Below are 11,248 nucleotides of genomic sequence, written 5' to 3' on the forward strand. Positions count from 1 at the left end.
TTATAGAGACATCTACCTTCGAGGTGCGAGGTAGACCATAGGATCAAGATGGAGCCATGAGCGAGGCCACCCGCATACCCGTCATACCGCATGGCTCCACCAGAGTTAGAGGAGCTGAGGAAGCAGTTGAAGGAGCTCCTCAAGACCGGTCATATCCGTCCATCCAAGGCACCTTATGGCGCTCCAATTTTATTTCAAAAGAAGAAGGATGGCTAATTGCGCCTATGCGTAGACTACCGGGCGCTCAACAAGGTGACCGTGAAGAACAAGTATCCCATCCCGCTCATTGCCGACTTGTTTGATAGACTTGTACAGGTTAAGTACTTTACCACGATGGATCTAAGGAATGGCTACTACTAGGTACGCATAGTGGGGGGAGATGAACAGAAGACAATATGTGTGATGAGGTACGGAGCTTACGAGTGGTTGGTGATGCTCTTCGGCTTAACCGACGCACCCGCTACCTTTTGCACACTAATGAACAAGATCTTCCACCCCTACTTGGATCAGTTCGTGTAGTCTACTTGGATAACATAGTCATCTATAGCAACACCTTGGAGGAGCATATGGAGCATTTGAGAAAAGTGTTCCAAGTCTTGCACGAGAATGAGCTCTTCATCAAGCGAGAGAAGTGCGAGTTTGCCCAACATGATGTGCACTTCTTGGGAAATGTTATCAGCCAGGGAGAACTACGGATGGATGAGGCAAAAGTTTGGGCCATCCAAGAGTGGGAGGTGCCAACAAAGGTAACCAAACTTAGATCTTTTCTTGGACTGTCTAACTATTACCGCAGGTTCATAAGTGCCTACTCTGCCAAAACCGCTCCACTTACTAAGCTACTGAAGAAAAACAAGATATGGGTTTGGAGTGAGGAGTGCAAGAAGGCCTTTGAATACCTCAAGACTATCGTAACAGAGGAGCCGGTCCTAGCATTGCCTGACTTCTCCAAGACATTCGAAGTGCACACGGATGCCTCTAACTATGCCATTGAAGGAGTATTTATGCAAAAAAAGTACCCTATTTCCATCGAGAGCCGCACGCTGAACGATAAAGAACGGCGGTACATCGTGCAGGAATAGGAGATGACGACCATCGTTCATTGCCTACGCACGTGGAAGCACTACTTACTTAGCTCCAAGTTCTTAGTCAAGACCGACAATGTGGCCACTAGCTACTTCCAATCACAAAAGAAGCTCACACCAAAGCAAGTTAGGTGGCAAGACTTTTTGGCCGAGTTCGACTATGAATTAGAGTACAAGCCAGGCAAAGGCAACATTATGGCCGATGCCTTGAGCAGAAAGTTCGAGCTGGATGCCATCACTACAGCACGTTGTGACATCCAAGATGCAATCAAGGATGGACTGCAGCATGATCTAGAGGCAAAGAGGCTTATGGAGTTAGACGCTCAGGGCAAGACAAGATGCTTCTAGATAAAAGACGGACTTCTGCTTACCGGCGAAGGATCTACGTGCCGAAATTCGGAACCATCAGGCGGGGATCATGAAGGAAAGTCATGACACATTATGGGCCGGGCATCTAGGGCAGCGTCGTACAAGGGCATTGATTGAGGCAATTTACTACTGGCCACGCATGCGGGACGATATTGAATGTTATGTACAAACTTGTCTTGTGTGCCAGCAAGACAAGGTGGAGCAACGTCAACCAGGAGAACTCTTGGAACCCTTGCCCATAGTGAAGCGTCCATAGGAGAGCGTGACCATGGACTTCATCACTTGCATGACGAAGTCCAACGGGTATGGGACGATTATGGTGGACATGTTCTCCAACTATGCTAGATTCATGCCCGCCACGACAGGTTACACCACCAAGGAGGCTGCCAAGCTATTTTTCAAGAATGTGGTGAAGTATTTGAGATTGCCATGACACATCATTAGCGATAGAGACCCCCGCTTTTGGAGAGAATTGTTCGAGATTCTTGGCACAATGTTAATTTCTCCACTAGTTTCCACCCGCAAACGACGGCTAGACGGAGCGAGTCAATGCCTTGCTGGAGTGCTACTTGAGGCACTTTGTGAGCTCACATCAAAAGGATTGGGCAAGGCTATTGGACGTAGCCCAATTCTCATACAACTTGCAGCGGAGAGAGGCCACAGGGCGGACACCGTTTGAACTAACCACAGGCCAACAGCCACAAACTCTACATTCACTACCGGCTGCATTCGAGGGCAAGAGTTTGGGGGATTATCATATGGCCAAGGGCTTTGAGGAACAGCTCGACACCGCCAAGTCTTATTTGGAGAAGGCAAAGAAAAAGATGAAAAAGTTTGCCGACCGCAAGCGTCGCCCCACAGATTACAAAATTGAAGACATGATCTTGGTCAAGTTCAACCCAAGGCAAGTTAAAGCATTGCGAGGCATGCATCAAAACTTGGTACGAAAGTATGAGAGCCCGTTCAGGATCGTTGCCAAGGTTGGCAAGATCTTATATAGGTTGGAGCTACCACCGCATTTGAAGGTTCATCTTGTCTTCCATGCTAGTGTCCTCAAGCCGTACCATGAAGACAAGGATGATCCTAGTCGAGGAGAATCAAGTCGGGCGCCACTCACAATTACCGCCTTCCATGATCGAGACATCGAGGCCATTATGGACTACCAAGCCAAGCAAAAACGAGGGCAACAAGCCACTGCTATGTTCCTAGTCCATTGGAAGGGACAATCTCCAGAGGAGGCCACATGGGAGAGATATCAAGACCTGTGGCAATTTAGAGATAAAATTCGAGAGTTCTTACAACAGCAATGCGTCGCGGTCGTCGCCACATCAGGTGGGGGAGAATGTTATGACTCGACACTTGATCTTGAAAAAGGGAGAAGAACCTAGAGTCTTGGAGAGATTTGTAAAAGACTCTAGATTCTTGTGGATTATTGTAGAAAAGTCTTGAAAGACATAGAGTTCTCTAGAATTCTATAGAGTGTGTAGAGAATTCTAGAGTAGAGACTTTTTTGCAAATATGGAAGAACTTGTATAAAAAAATTTATTTACACTTAAGCCCTTTAGGAGTAGTATAAATAAAATGGGCATTCATTTGTAACAAACCATTCAGAAATCAAGCATTCTTTCAAGTATACAAAACCTTCTTCATAAAAGCTCTATGTCTTTCTTTAATCTAGCGTTCGCTTAGCGATCTAATCTTAAAGGCTTACTTGAGCTTGCAAGATCGTGAAAAATTCGTGAGTAAGTTGTCAAGTGCCACATGGAGGTCTTAACTGAAGTCTAAGTCAGTGACACAAGGGCCCAAATATTTCTTCCAAGAAGCTCCTTCTCATTTTGACTAATATTTGCACTTCCCCCTCTGGAAGAATAGCATATCACAGAACAATCATTGGATTATTAGAATCATAAAACATAATAAATTAGCATAAAACAGGATTTAACATTCAGAGCTTCTGTACAGACACCCCCATTTCTTGATCAACAATGGAGCTCATTGGCCCTAAACATAACCCAGTGAACCAGGTACAAAAATGATTGAAAACTTGTCTTGGTCTCTGATAATTCCTTGGACTTCTTCACAACAAAACAGCTTTGAACTTTTCAAGTACATGGTTTTCCTGCCCCATCTTCCCAGGATGGAAGAGAGATTCTCTATTCAAATACTTCAGCATTGAGATTGAAGAATTTTTTGTCCTGGTAAGAGAGAAGAAATTATCATTAGTTTCTACTTTCTAACACAAACAAAAACCTTCAAGCGGTGAGTACAATTGTAAAGTTTCACATATCCATTGTGCCTAAAAGATCACCATATGATTGAGAGATTGTATTAGCTTCAAGAATGTGCTCCAAGGAAATTGTACATAACCCTTCTATGATTAACATGAAGGACTATTCAATATATGGACATCAATGTTTAAGAAAAAGGACGAACACAAACAATTTTTTATTGCTAAGAACTAATGAGTAAACTACTAATGACCGTTTTATTGCTAAGAACTAATGAGTAAACTACTAATGACCGTCAAATTACAGTGAAGAGCCGGAAACTAATATAGCAAGAGTTGCAGACTATGCAAAACCAACTGACCTCCAATTGAGCTCAAGGGAAACCAAACACTATGACCTCTAGATGAGTACAGCCAGGTGTGAAGGATTAGGATTCATCAAGTCCGAAAAATATGTTGGTAAATGAGAATTCAAAGTTACAGAACGCAACGTGAAAGAAGAATCTACAAAAGTTGATGACAGCGCAAAACATTTATTCAAACTTATAATATTTTAGAAGACTTTAAGTATTTTGATGAGTAGAGACAACAGACAAGTATGTCTTCAATAATCAAAGAATCAATCATGTCAAGCTAAAGAAAACAATCACCTAATGCTCAAGTTTGCTGCTGTATGAAATTAGTGAATGAAGCCCCGTTAAGCCTACTGACATGACAAAAACTGGCAGTTTCACCATCTCGAGCTATTCTCTCTTTTCTTCTACCGGAGGAAGAATGTAATGCTTCATTCTGACTGATACTCGTCTGCTTTGTTGAAGATATATTCTTGTGCTGCTTGGTAGCATTCGTTTCTGGCTGACTATAAGCCGCATTCTGGCTCCCACTGGAGAAGGATATTCTTGAATCTGAATTTTCCCCTTCTGGACTTCTCCAAAACTTAGGACTCAAAAATTCTGCACGAGGGATCATGCAGCATGTACTTCCTGTAAAATCAGTATCTGAAATCCTCCCTGTTGTTATTGCCAAATCATGTTGCATTTCATCGAGTAATCTCTCCAACCCATTTACACGTTTCTCTAAGGAATTCATTCCATTTCGTGAGCTGCCAATAAATCCCTGCAATGATGAAGAGATAGGCTGAGCTCAGCATGCGTCTCTTGGCACAAATATATAACTCATTCCTCTTAAATCGGGGAGACTGCAGGATGTGACATCAACTAAATGGAGACCAAAAGTTAAATATGATGTTCGAAGAGGTGCCGAGGGAAGAAGAGAAATGTACCTGGAGGAGGTCCAACAAACTGGACTGTTGATTTTCAATCTGAACGAGCTGTTTGCTGACAGAACAGAAATTCTCGTACTCTCTATGACTCAAGAGTGCATCTTCATCGATGTTTTCATCAGGTACATCCATGTTGTCATTGTAGTCCTCATAGAGTGGAATAACCCGAGAACCAAACTGTGAATTACCATATCTGTGGAACTTTTCATCAGGTGGTCTGTTGAATAGAGTTGACTTTACTTCTGAGTTTGAACTGCTACAACTAACTGAATCCACTGAATCTTGAACTCTAAAATTTTGACTCCTCTTTTCTTCACAAGCTACATCCAATGAAGAAGCCTGTGAAACAGTGTGCTTTGCTTTTGCCTTGGGGGATTTTCTAAAATCCAATTTACAGGAGCTCGTAACATTTGATTTTGTGCGGCGGAACCTAATAGAACTATTTTTCTGGGAGGTGATTGAGGAAGAACTACTGGATGCAAGTGACTTGGTTGAGCGGATTGCTTTCTTCGGCTGAGGGGTTTCCATGACTGTATCACTCGAACTTTTGGATGGAGTTGGAGAACAAGCACCACTACCACAATCTGGATACACAAATTCATAGTTCTGTAAATGTGGCGCCTCATAGGATAACTTTAGTAGCAGAATGTAGGTGAATAAAGTATTGCATTTACAATAAGAGGTTAAAGATGGAAAAGGGAAAAATCCACAGCAATCTCTTGCAGAAACATGCCATACAATTACGTAACAGTTGACATAAAAATAGCATCAAGGACAGGGAGACGAAGATGCACCATTTGGAAAGGGAAAATAGCCCGAAAGCTCACTATAACCCAATGTTGGAACAAAGTTATTATGATGCAGATGTGGCTATAATAGTATAGTTACTAAAAGGATTGAAATTTTCAGACAATGAAACTGGAAGTCTGGAAACAAAGGGTTAATTAAAGCCCAAGATTCCCTGGACCTGGACTCATCTGACAAGATAAGTTTCTAAGCATGTGATGATCAATCAGTAACAACAAGGGATTTGTCTGGACTCTGGAAAACATAAAAACTAGAAAAAAAAGATTTTAAGAAGAAAAGGAGTTCACAAGTTTTAATTTGTTCAGGACAAGTCAAATAGTAAAAAGCTCGGTATAATCTTCAGTAAGCTTCATTTGAGCCACAAATTCCATTTCCGTAGTGTTGAGGAATTCAGATTCCACTTCAGTCAGTCAACATTCAAGGAAACTTGTGTTTACACAATATCTCTAACAAACTAGAAATCAAATCTTATTTGAGTATTGTTATTTGTTCACTGCTCTTTCTTAACATGGGACTAGCCATTTTTGAATCCCCTCATTTCTTTGATTGAAAGAAAGACTATTGATACATAGGGTACTCAGTGCACTAAAGCTCTCGCTATGCACAGACCGAACCACAAGGGTTTGTTGAATTGTTTCACGACTAGAACCATGACATCCTCGTCACATAGAGACAATTTTACAAGTTAAGAAACTTAAAAAGACTATTGATAAAACATAGTAATACCATATGAAATCTAGGGACATTTTTATGAAGAAAATATAAAATTGTTTCCACAGAAAAGCTTAGGTTTTATTGGAAGTTACCTTTCTGTGGAAACTTGGATTGTGATCGAGGCAAAACATCATCTGAAGTGCCCGGAACTTCCTTCCACCATTCTAACGCCCGATTCATGGTTTCTCTCACAACCTTCACCTGTAGATTCAAAGCAGAGCATTCTATAAGCCAGTATTTCTCATTTAATTTTCAATATTTTAGATTAGAATAAGATCAGCAGTCTATAACTCCATTTCAAAAACAAATGACAAAAAAGGTAATGAAGTTATTCTTTCAATTATATCTAAACTTCATGGTAAATCAGATTTACACAGTTGTACACTTGAGTTCATGTATTTATACCTTATCGAATCTTCTGTTATCCAACGACGTTATACAGAACGCCTTCAACTCTGACAACAACTCTCTCTCGGAAACAGCCAACCGTCCCAATGTCTCCGCCGCAGCCTTCCGCACAGTCCAATCTTCACTACTCAACAACTCAGCCGTAATCGGAACCAACCTATTCAATACATTCTTATTCGAAGCACCACCAACACTAACAATACTACCAATGAGCGACAGCAACGCCGGTTTGGCTTTGAAGCTATCATTCTTCACCAATTTCATGAGCTTCGACAACATTTTCTTCAGCTCCGCCGGCTCAGGATCAGGTGATGATTCAATTGCCGCCGCAAGGCAAAGTGAAGCTCCGATCTGCGAGTTATTATCCTGTTCGTGCATGATAGCATCAATTAAAGGCTTCAAAATAGACGAAAACGGCGGTTGAGTAATTTCCGACGCAATGGAGGAAACAGCTTCTACACAAGCAGAGCGAACAGCTGTGTCAGGGTCACGAAGTCGCCGGAGTACAGTAGAAAGCATTTTCGCTAGATGCGGTGAAAGTGCGTCTCCGTGAGAAGACGAGAGAACTCCGATAAGCCGAACACATTGCCGGCGCACCGGCGATTTATCGGAAGAGTCGGTACTCGAAATACAAGTCAAAAATGCACCAAAACCTTCACTATTAAGACTCCTAGCTATAGACTCAAGGTCATTCGTCGCAACGGTGAGTGTATCACGGTCAGATAATCTATTGAGACAAGTATTTACTCTGTTTTTCAGATCACTAGGTAGTCTCTGCAGCGCCATTGTTGGCAAAATGGAAAATATACAGTCGGAAGAGAAGTAGCAGTGATACCGGAGACAGAAGTATAGATCGCCGGAGAAAGGTTGAAGTTACAGCCGGCGACGGTTACAGTGGCGGTGGTGGAATGAGAGGGGGAAAAAAGGAAAGTGAAGTGGGAAAGGTGAGTCAATGAAGCTGGTTTTATATGTTACAGAAGGAACGTGGGAAGGAGGAGAGCGATAAGTTTGGCAGGGAATTTATTGTCTGCACGATGGACCAGCTGGTTACATTGGAACTTCTTTTAAATTAAAATAATTTTACTTTAATTATTATAATTATAAAAAAATATTAATTGAACTATATTCAAAAATATGAAATTGTGGTCGCAATTACTGTAATTTTTAATCCAATTGTTGTTGTTATAGGTTTATTTATTAATAAGAATTATTAATTGAACAATATTGTTGTTTATCAAATTGAGAAATTGTGATCGAAAATATAACAATATCTAATTGAAAATTATCTTTAATCGGAATTAAAGTAACATCAATATCGAATCAGTCCGCTCTTTATCTTGAAAGAATCCATACGTGGCCACCAACTTTTCCAAAATAAGAGGAGATTTGTTGTTTATTGCTCATGGAAACATACAACATACATTATAATCAAGTCATTTACCTTAGAATACTCTTCAATTATCATTATGATAGGGCTATGTTTTTAACAAGAGTTTTTAATTGGATAATATTGGTTAAATATTATCAAAATGTGAAATTGTTTTCGCAATTAACGTAAATTTAATTCTATTATTATTATTATTATTATTATTATTATTATTATTATTAGGTCTATTTTTTTAACAAGCATTATTAATTGAACAATATTGATCAAATATTTTATTTTTTTCAAAATATGAAATTATGGTGGGAATTACAGTAATATCAAATCTAAATTATTGTTATGATTAATATATAGGTACCTACTGAATCTTTTTTTCAATGTCACAAGATTGTCCTATCACATCAGTAGATATATTTATCACAGTTACTATATTCTTCTCTACTACAGGAAGATTACTGTACTCCCTATCAACTTTGGTAGTATATACTTTGTTTTTACCATATAAATAACAGAAGGTTAATCCCTATATATATATACTTTCATTGTTTGATACGCAAACTAAATTATTTTAGATTATAAATTTTAGATCGATTTACCTTATTCCTGAGATTAGAGATGCAATAAAATATCACAAATTGAATGAGATATCTCAGTATAAATGAATAAAATTTATACTGATAGATAGGATAAGTTCATATTATTTGTGAAATACAACATAAATTTTCATCTCAAGATATTTTATTTTATCCATCGTACAAACGACTCCCCCAGTTCTACATATGCGATATGGGTATTTTAAGGGGCCAAAGAATATCTCACTTTTAAAAAAAATAAAGACAACCTTTTAGTTGAAACTTTTGATAACATGAATTGGATAATATTGTTGATACCCAATATTGTCATTTTTTCTAATTATTGTAATTGCATAGAGTGATTGCAACTCAAACTTAAATATGAACTTAATAGATAATTAAACTCTTAAACATTTGAACTAAATTTGCTTAAATTGAACAAATCAATTCCAAATAAAATATTTTAATTAGATATTTTTCTTTCCGATAACATTTATTTTGAAATAAAAAAAGTACATTATAAATTATTAAGAATATGCGTCAACGGGCCAAAAAAAATACTGTAAGTTTTTCCACTTCACACAGTACAATTCATGTTCCTATATGATTGGCTTTAATTTGCATTATTGTTCATTGAACTAAATAATAGGTGAAGAAAATGAATATTGCAATCTAGCATTAGCTAGGTCGTCTTGGTCATATATCATGATATATTATAAGGCCAACTCACTTTTGTAAGTCTACAGCACATGAAAAACTAGAAGAAGACAGTTCAATTATATTTTCACGCAATTTAATTAATATATGTACATAGATCCCACATATAATTAATAACCTACTCTCCTTTTTCATTATGGTATGTTTCTTTATTTTATGTACTTTTTATTTTTTAAGAATGATCGGAGTAATATAGGGTTGAATCTCACTATATTGTGGTAGCATTAACACATCATCACTTATAATATTTTGTCGCGTATTCAGATCGCATATCTAATTCATGAGCCTATAATTTTTTAAATGTCGCTCCACAAAGCATGTTCAAATTAAAAAAGAAGAATTGGATTTTAATTTGCAATCAAGAAATTGCGAGTTGAATTTAATAGTTCGATTGAATTATCCTGCTAAGATTTTTGATCATTTAACATTTTTCAAAAAATTGAACTCTTGTAAGTCTTGTCTCTTTTTTATTTTCCACTTAGTAATATGATATATTTTTTTAAAACTTCTTTTGATATATTTTCTTTTTTTTCCCTTTGCAAGTTATTTACTATGTACTATATATCTGTCGAGGTAAAGTCAAGATTTAAAATTTAATTTAAATTCTTTTATTTGTATTAAAAGATTAGCTAAAAAAATATTATATTAAATTATTTTTTAAAAAATAAATATAAAATCTAACACGTAAGTTTCTCCGCTCCCAACCATCAAAAAATACGTTATCTTAAAGCTAGACTAGACCAGGGTGTTTGGCTTAATCATTTTCATGCAAAATACTAAGATTCCATATTTGACAAAAGTTGTAGCTAAGGCCTAATGATTAAGACAAAAACACAACCTGCAATATAATTATGAGAAATAATACACTTTTCACTTATTGCATTAGTCTCTTCAATCGTGATTACTAACCAAAAAATAGGCATTATTGTTCCTTACAAATATTCGGTTTGTAACATGGTCTATGAGATATTCCTAGCTAATCATTTTTACATTTTCTATTTCCTTCTTGTTGTTTTTTCTCTTTTAGGGTTTGCTTGACAGAGGAACTAGTGAGTTCTAAATTATTTATTTCAGGATTATTACTTTACCCTTAATGTGGAATAAATATAATATTAGTACAATTTTGACTTTTAACGTGATAAGTTATCTTGTGATTTTATCGTAATCAAACATAAAATAAATTCATCCTAAAATTAATTTTGAAATTAGTTATCTCTTATCTCTCGTACCAAATCAGGGCTCGTTTGGATAGGGAACAATTATTCCAAAATTAATTATCGTAAAATTAGTTATACAAAAATTTTTATCCTATAGTCATGAATTAGGATAATAAATCACGAAATACATTATCACAGCAATGCCCGTTAGGCCATTTCGAGTACGAGTCCTCCTTCTTTTATAAAAGATACCTTTCGTATATTTAAATTGAAAATTCTGGACTATTCGATAATTACGGTTAATTACTTGAGGGGTAACTTTAGACAACTAATTTAATTGATGGACTAAATTATTAATTTAGTTAAAATCTTATACTACTTTATTTATTAAAAAGAGTTAGTAGGGTTAGCCACTTTTAGTACATGATTAATTTAGAAAAGAAAAGAAAGAAGAAGGAGAATTAACATGTTGCCGCGTCGAACACAAAGCAAGCAACGAAGTGGTCCAGTAAGTAATCCGATCATGTGC

General features: G+C 37.3%; 3 protein-coding genes across 4 annotated transcripts; 2 read left to right on the plus strand and 1 right to left on the minus strand.

The window, feature by feature from the left end:
* The first annotated feature begins 395 nt into the window (after positions 1 to 395).
* LOC129879848 (uncharacterized mitochondrial protein AtMg00860-like) lies at positions 396 to 1,079 on the plus strand. Its single transcript, XM_055953566.1, has one exon. The coding sequence runs from the start codon at positions 396 to 398 to the stop codon at positions 1,077 to 1,079; it is 684 nt and encodes a 227-aa protein (XP_055809541.1).
* A 3-nt stretch (positions 1,080 to 1,082) lies between these two features.
* LOC129879849 (uncharacterized) lies at positions 1,083 to 2,839 on the plus strand. The gene is made up of 3 exons (XM_055953567.1): positions 1,083 to 1,410; positions 1,639 to 1,754; positions 2,099 to 2,839. The coding sequence occupies exons 1-3, from the start codon at positions 1,083 to 1,085 to the stop codon at positions 2,837 to 2,839; spliced, it is 1,185 nt and encodes a 394-aa protein (XP_055809542.1).
* A 349-nt stretch (positions 2,840 to 3,188) lies between these two features.
* LOC129880261 (TORTIFOLIA1-like protein 4) lies at positions 3,189 to 7,846 on the minus strand. 2 transcript variants are annotated; one of them, XM_055954215.1, is made up of 5 exons: positions 6,887 to 7,845; positions 6,574 to 6,682; positions 4,961 to 5,544; positions 4,329 to 4,794; positions 3,189 to 3,646 (listed from the first exon to the last, which is right to left on the minus strand). In XM_055954215.1, the coding sequence occupies exons 1-4, from the start codon at positions 7,673 to 7,675 to the stop codon at positions 4,336 to 4,338; spliced, it is 1,941 nt and encodes a 646-aa protein (XP_055810190.1). In that variant the 5' UTR covers positions 7,676 to 7,845; the 3' UTR covers positions 3,189 to 3,646; positions 4,329 to 4,335. The 2 variants fall into 2 exon arrangements, with proteins under 2 accessions (XP_055810190.1, XP_055810191.1); XM_055954216.1 differs by lacking the exon at positions 3,189 to 3,646 and having other exon boundaries at positions 4,328 to 4,794; positions 6,887 to 7,846.
* Positions 7,847 to 11,248: the final 3,402 nt, after the last annotated feature.

The sequence above is a fragment of the Solanum dulcamara genome, chromosome 2 (genome assembly GCF_947179165.1).
Source record: "Solanum dulcamara chromosome 2, daSolDulc1.2, whole genome shotgun sequence".
Lineage (NCBI taxonomy): Eukaryota > Viridiplantae > Streptophyta > Magnoliopsida > Solanales > Solanaceae > Solanum > Solanum dulcamara.

Excerpts from the sequence above, each read along its gene's own strand:
- LOC129879848 (XM_055953566.1), top strand. The coding sequence starts at position 396 with ATGTGTGATGAGGTACGGAGCTTACGAGTGGTTGGTGATGCTCTTCGG.
- LOC129879849 (XM_055953567.1), top strand. The coding sequence starts at position 1,083 with ATGACGACCATCGTTCATTGCCTACGCACGTGGAAGCACTACTTACTT. Across the intron at positions 1,411-1,638 it reads TATGGAGTTAGACGCTCAGG|CAAGACAAGGTGGAGCAACG; the intron begins GCAAGACAAGAT and ends CTTGTGTGCCAG. Across the intron at positions 1,755-2,098 it reads TGCATGACGAAGTCCAACGG|CGGAGAGAGGCCACAGGGCG; the intron begins GTATGGGACGAT and ends TACAACTTGCAG.
- LOC129880261 (XM_055954215.1), bottom strand. The coding sequence starts at position 7,675 with ATGGCGCTGCAGAGACTACCTAGTGATCTGAAAAACAGAGTAAATACT. Across the intron at positions 6,683-6,886 it reads ATAACAGAAGATTCGATAAG|GTGAAGGTTGTGAGAGAAAC; the intron begins GTATAAATACAT and ends TTGAATCTACAG. Across the intron at positions 4,795-4,960 it reads GTTTGTTGGACCTCCTCCAG|GGATTTATTGGCAGCTCACG; the intron begins GTACATTTCTCT and ends TCATCATTGCAG.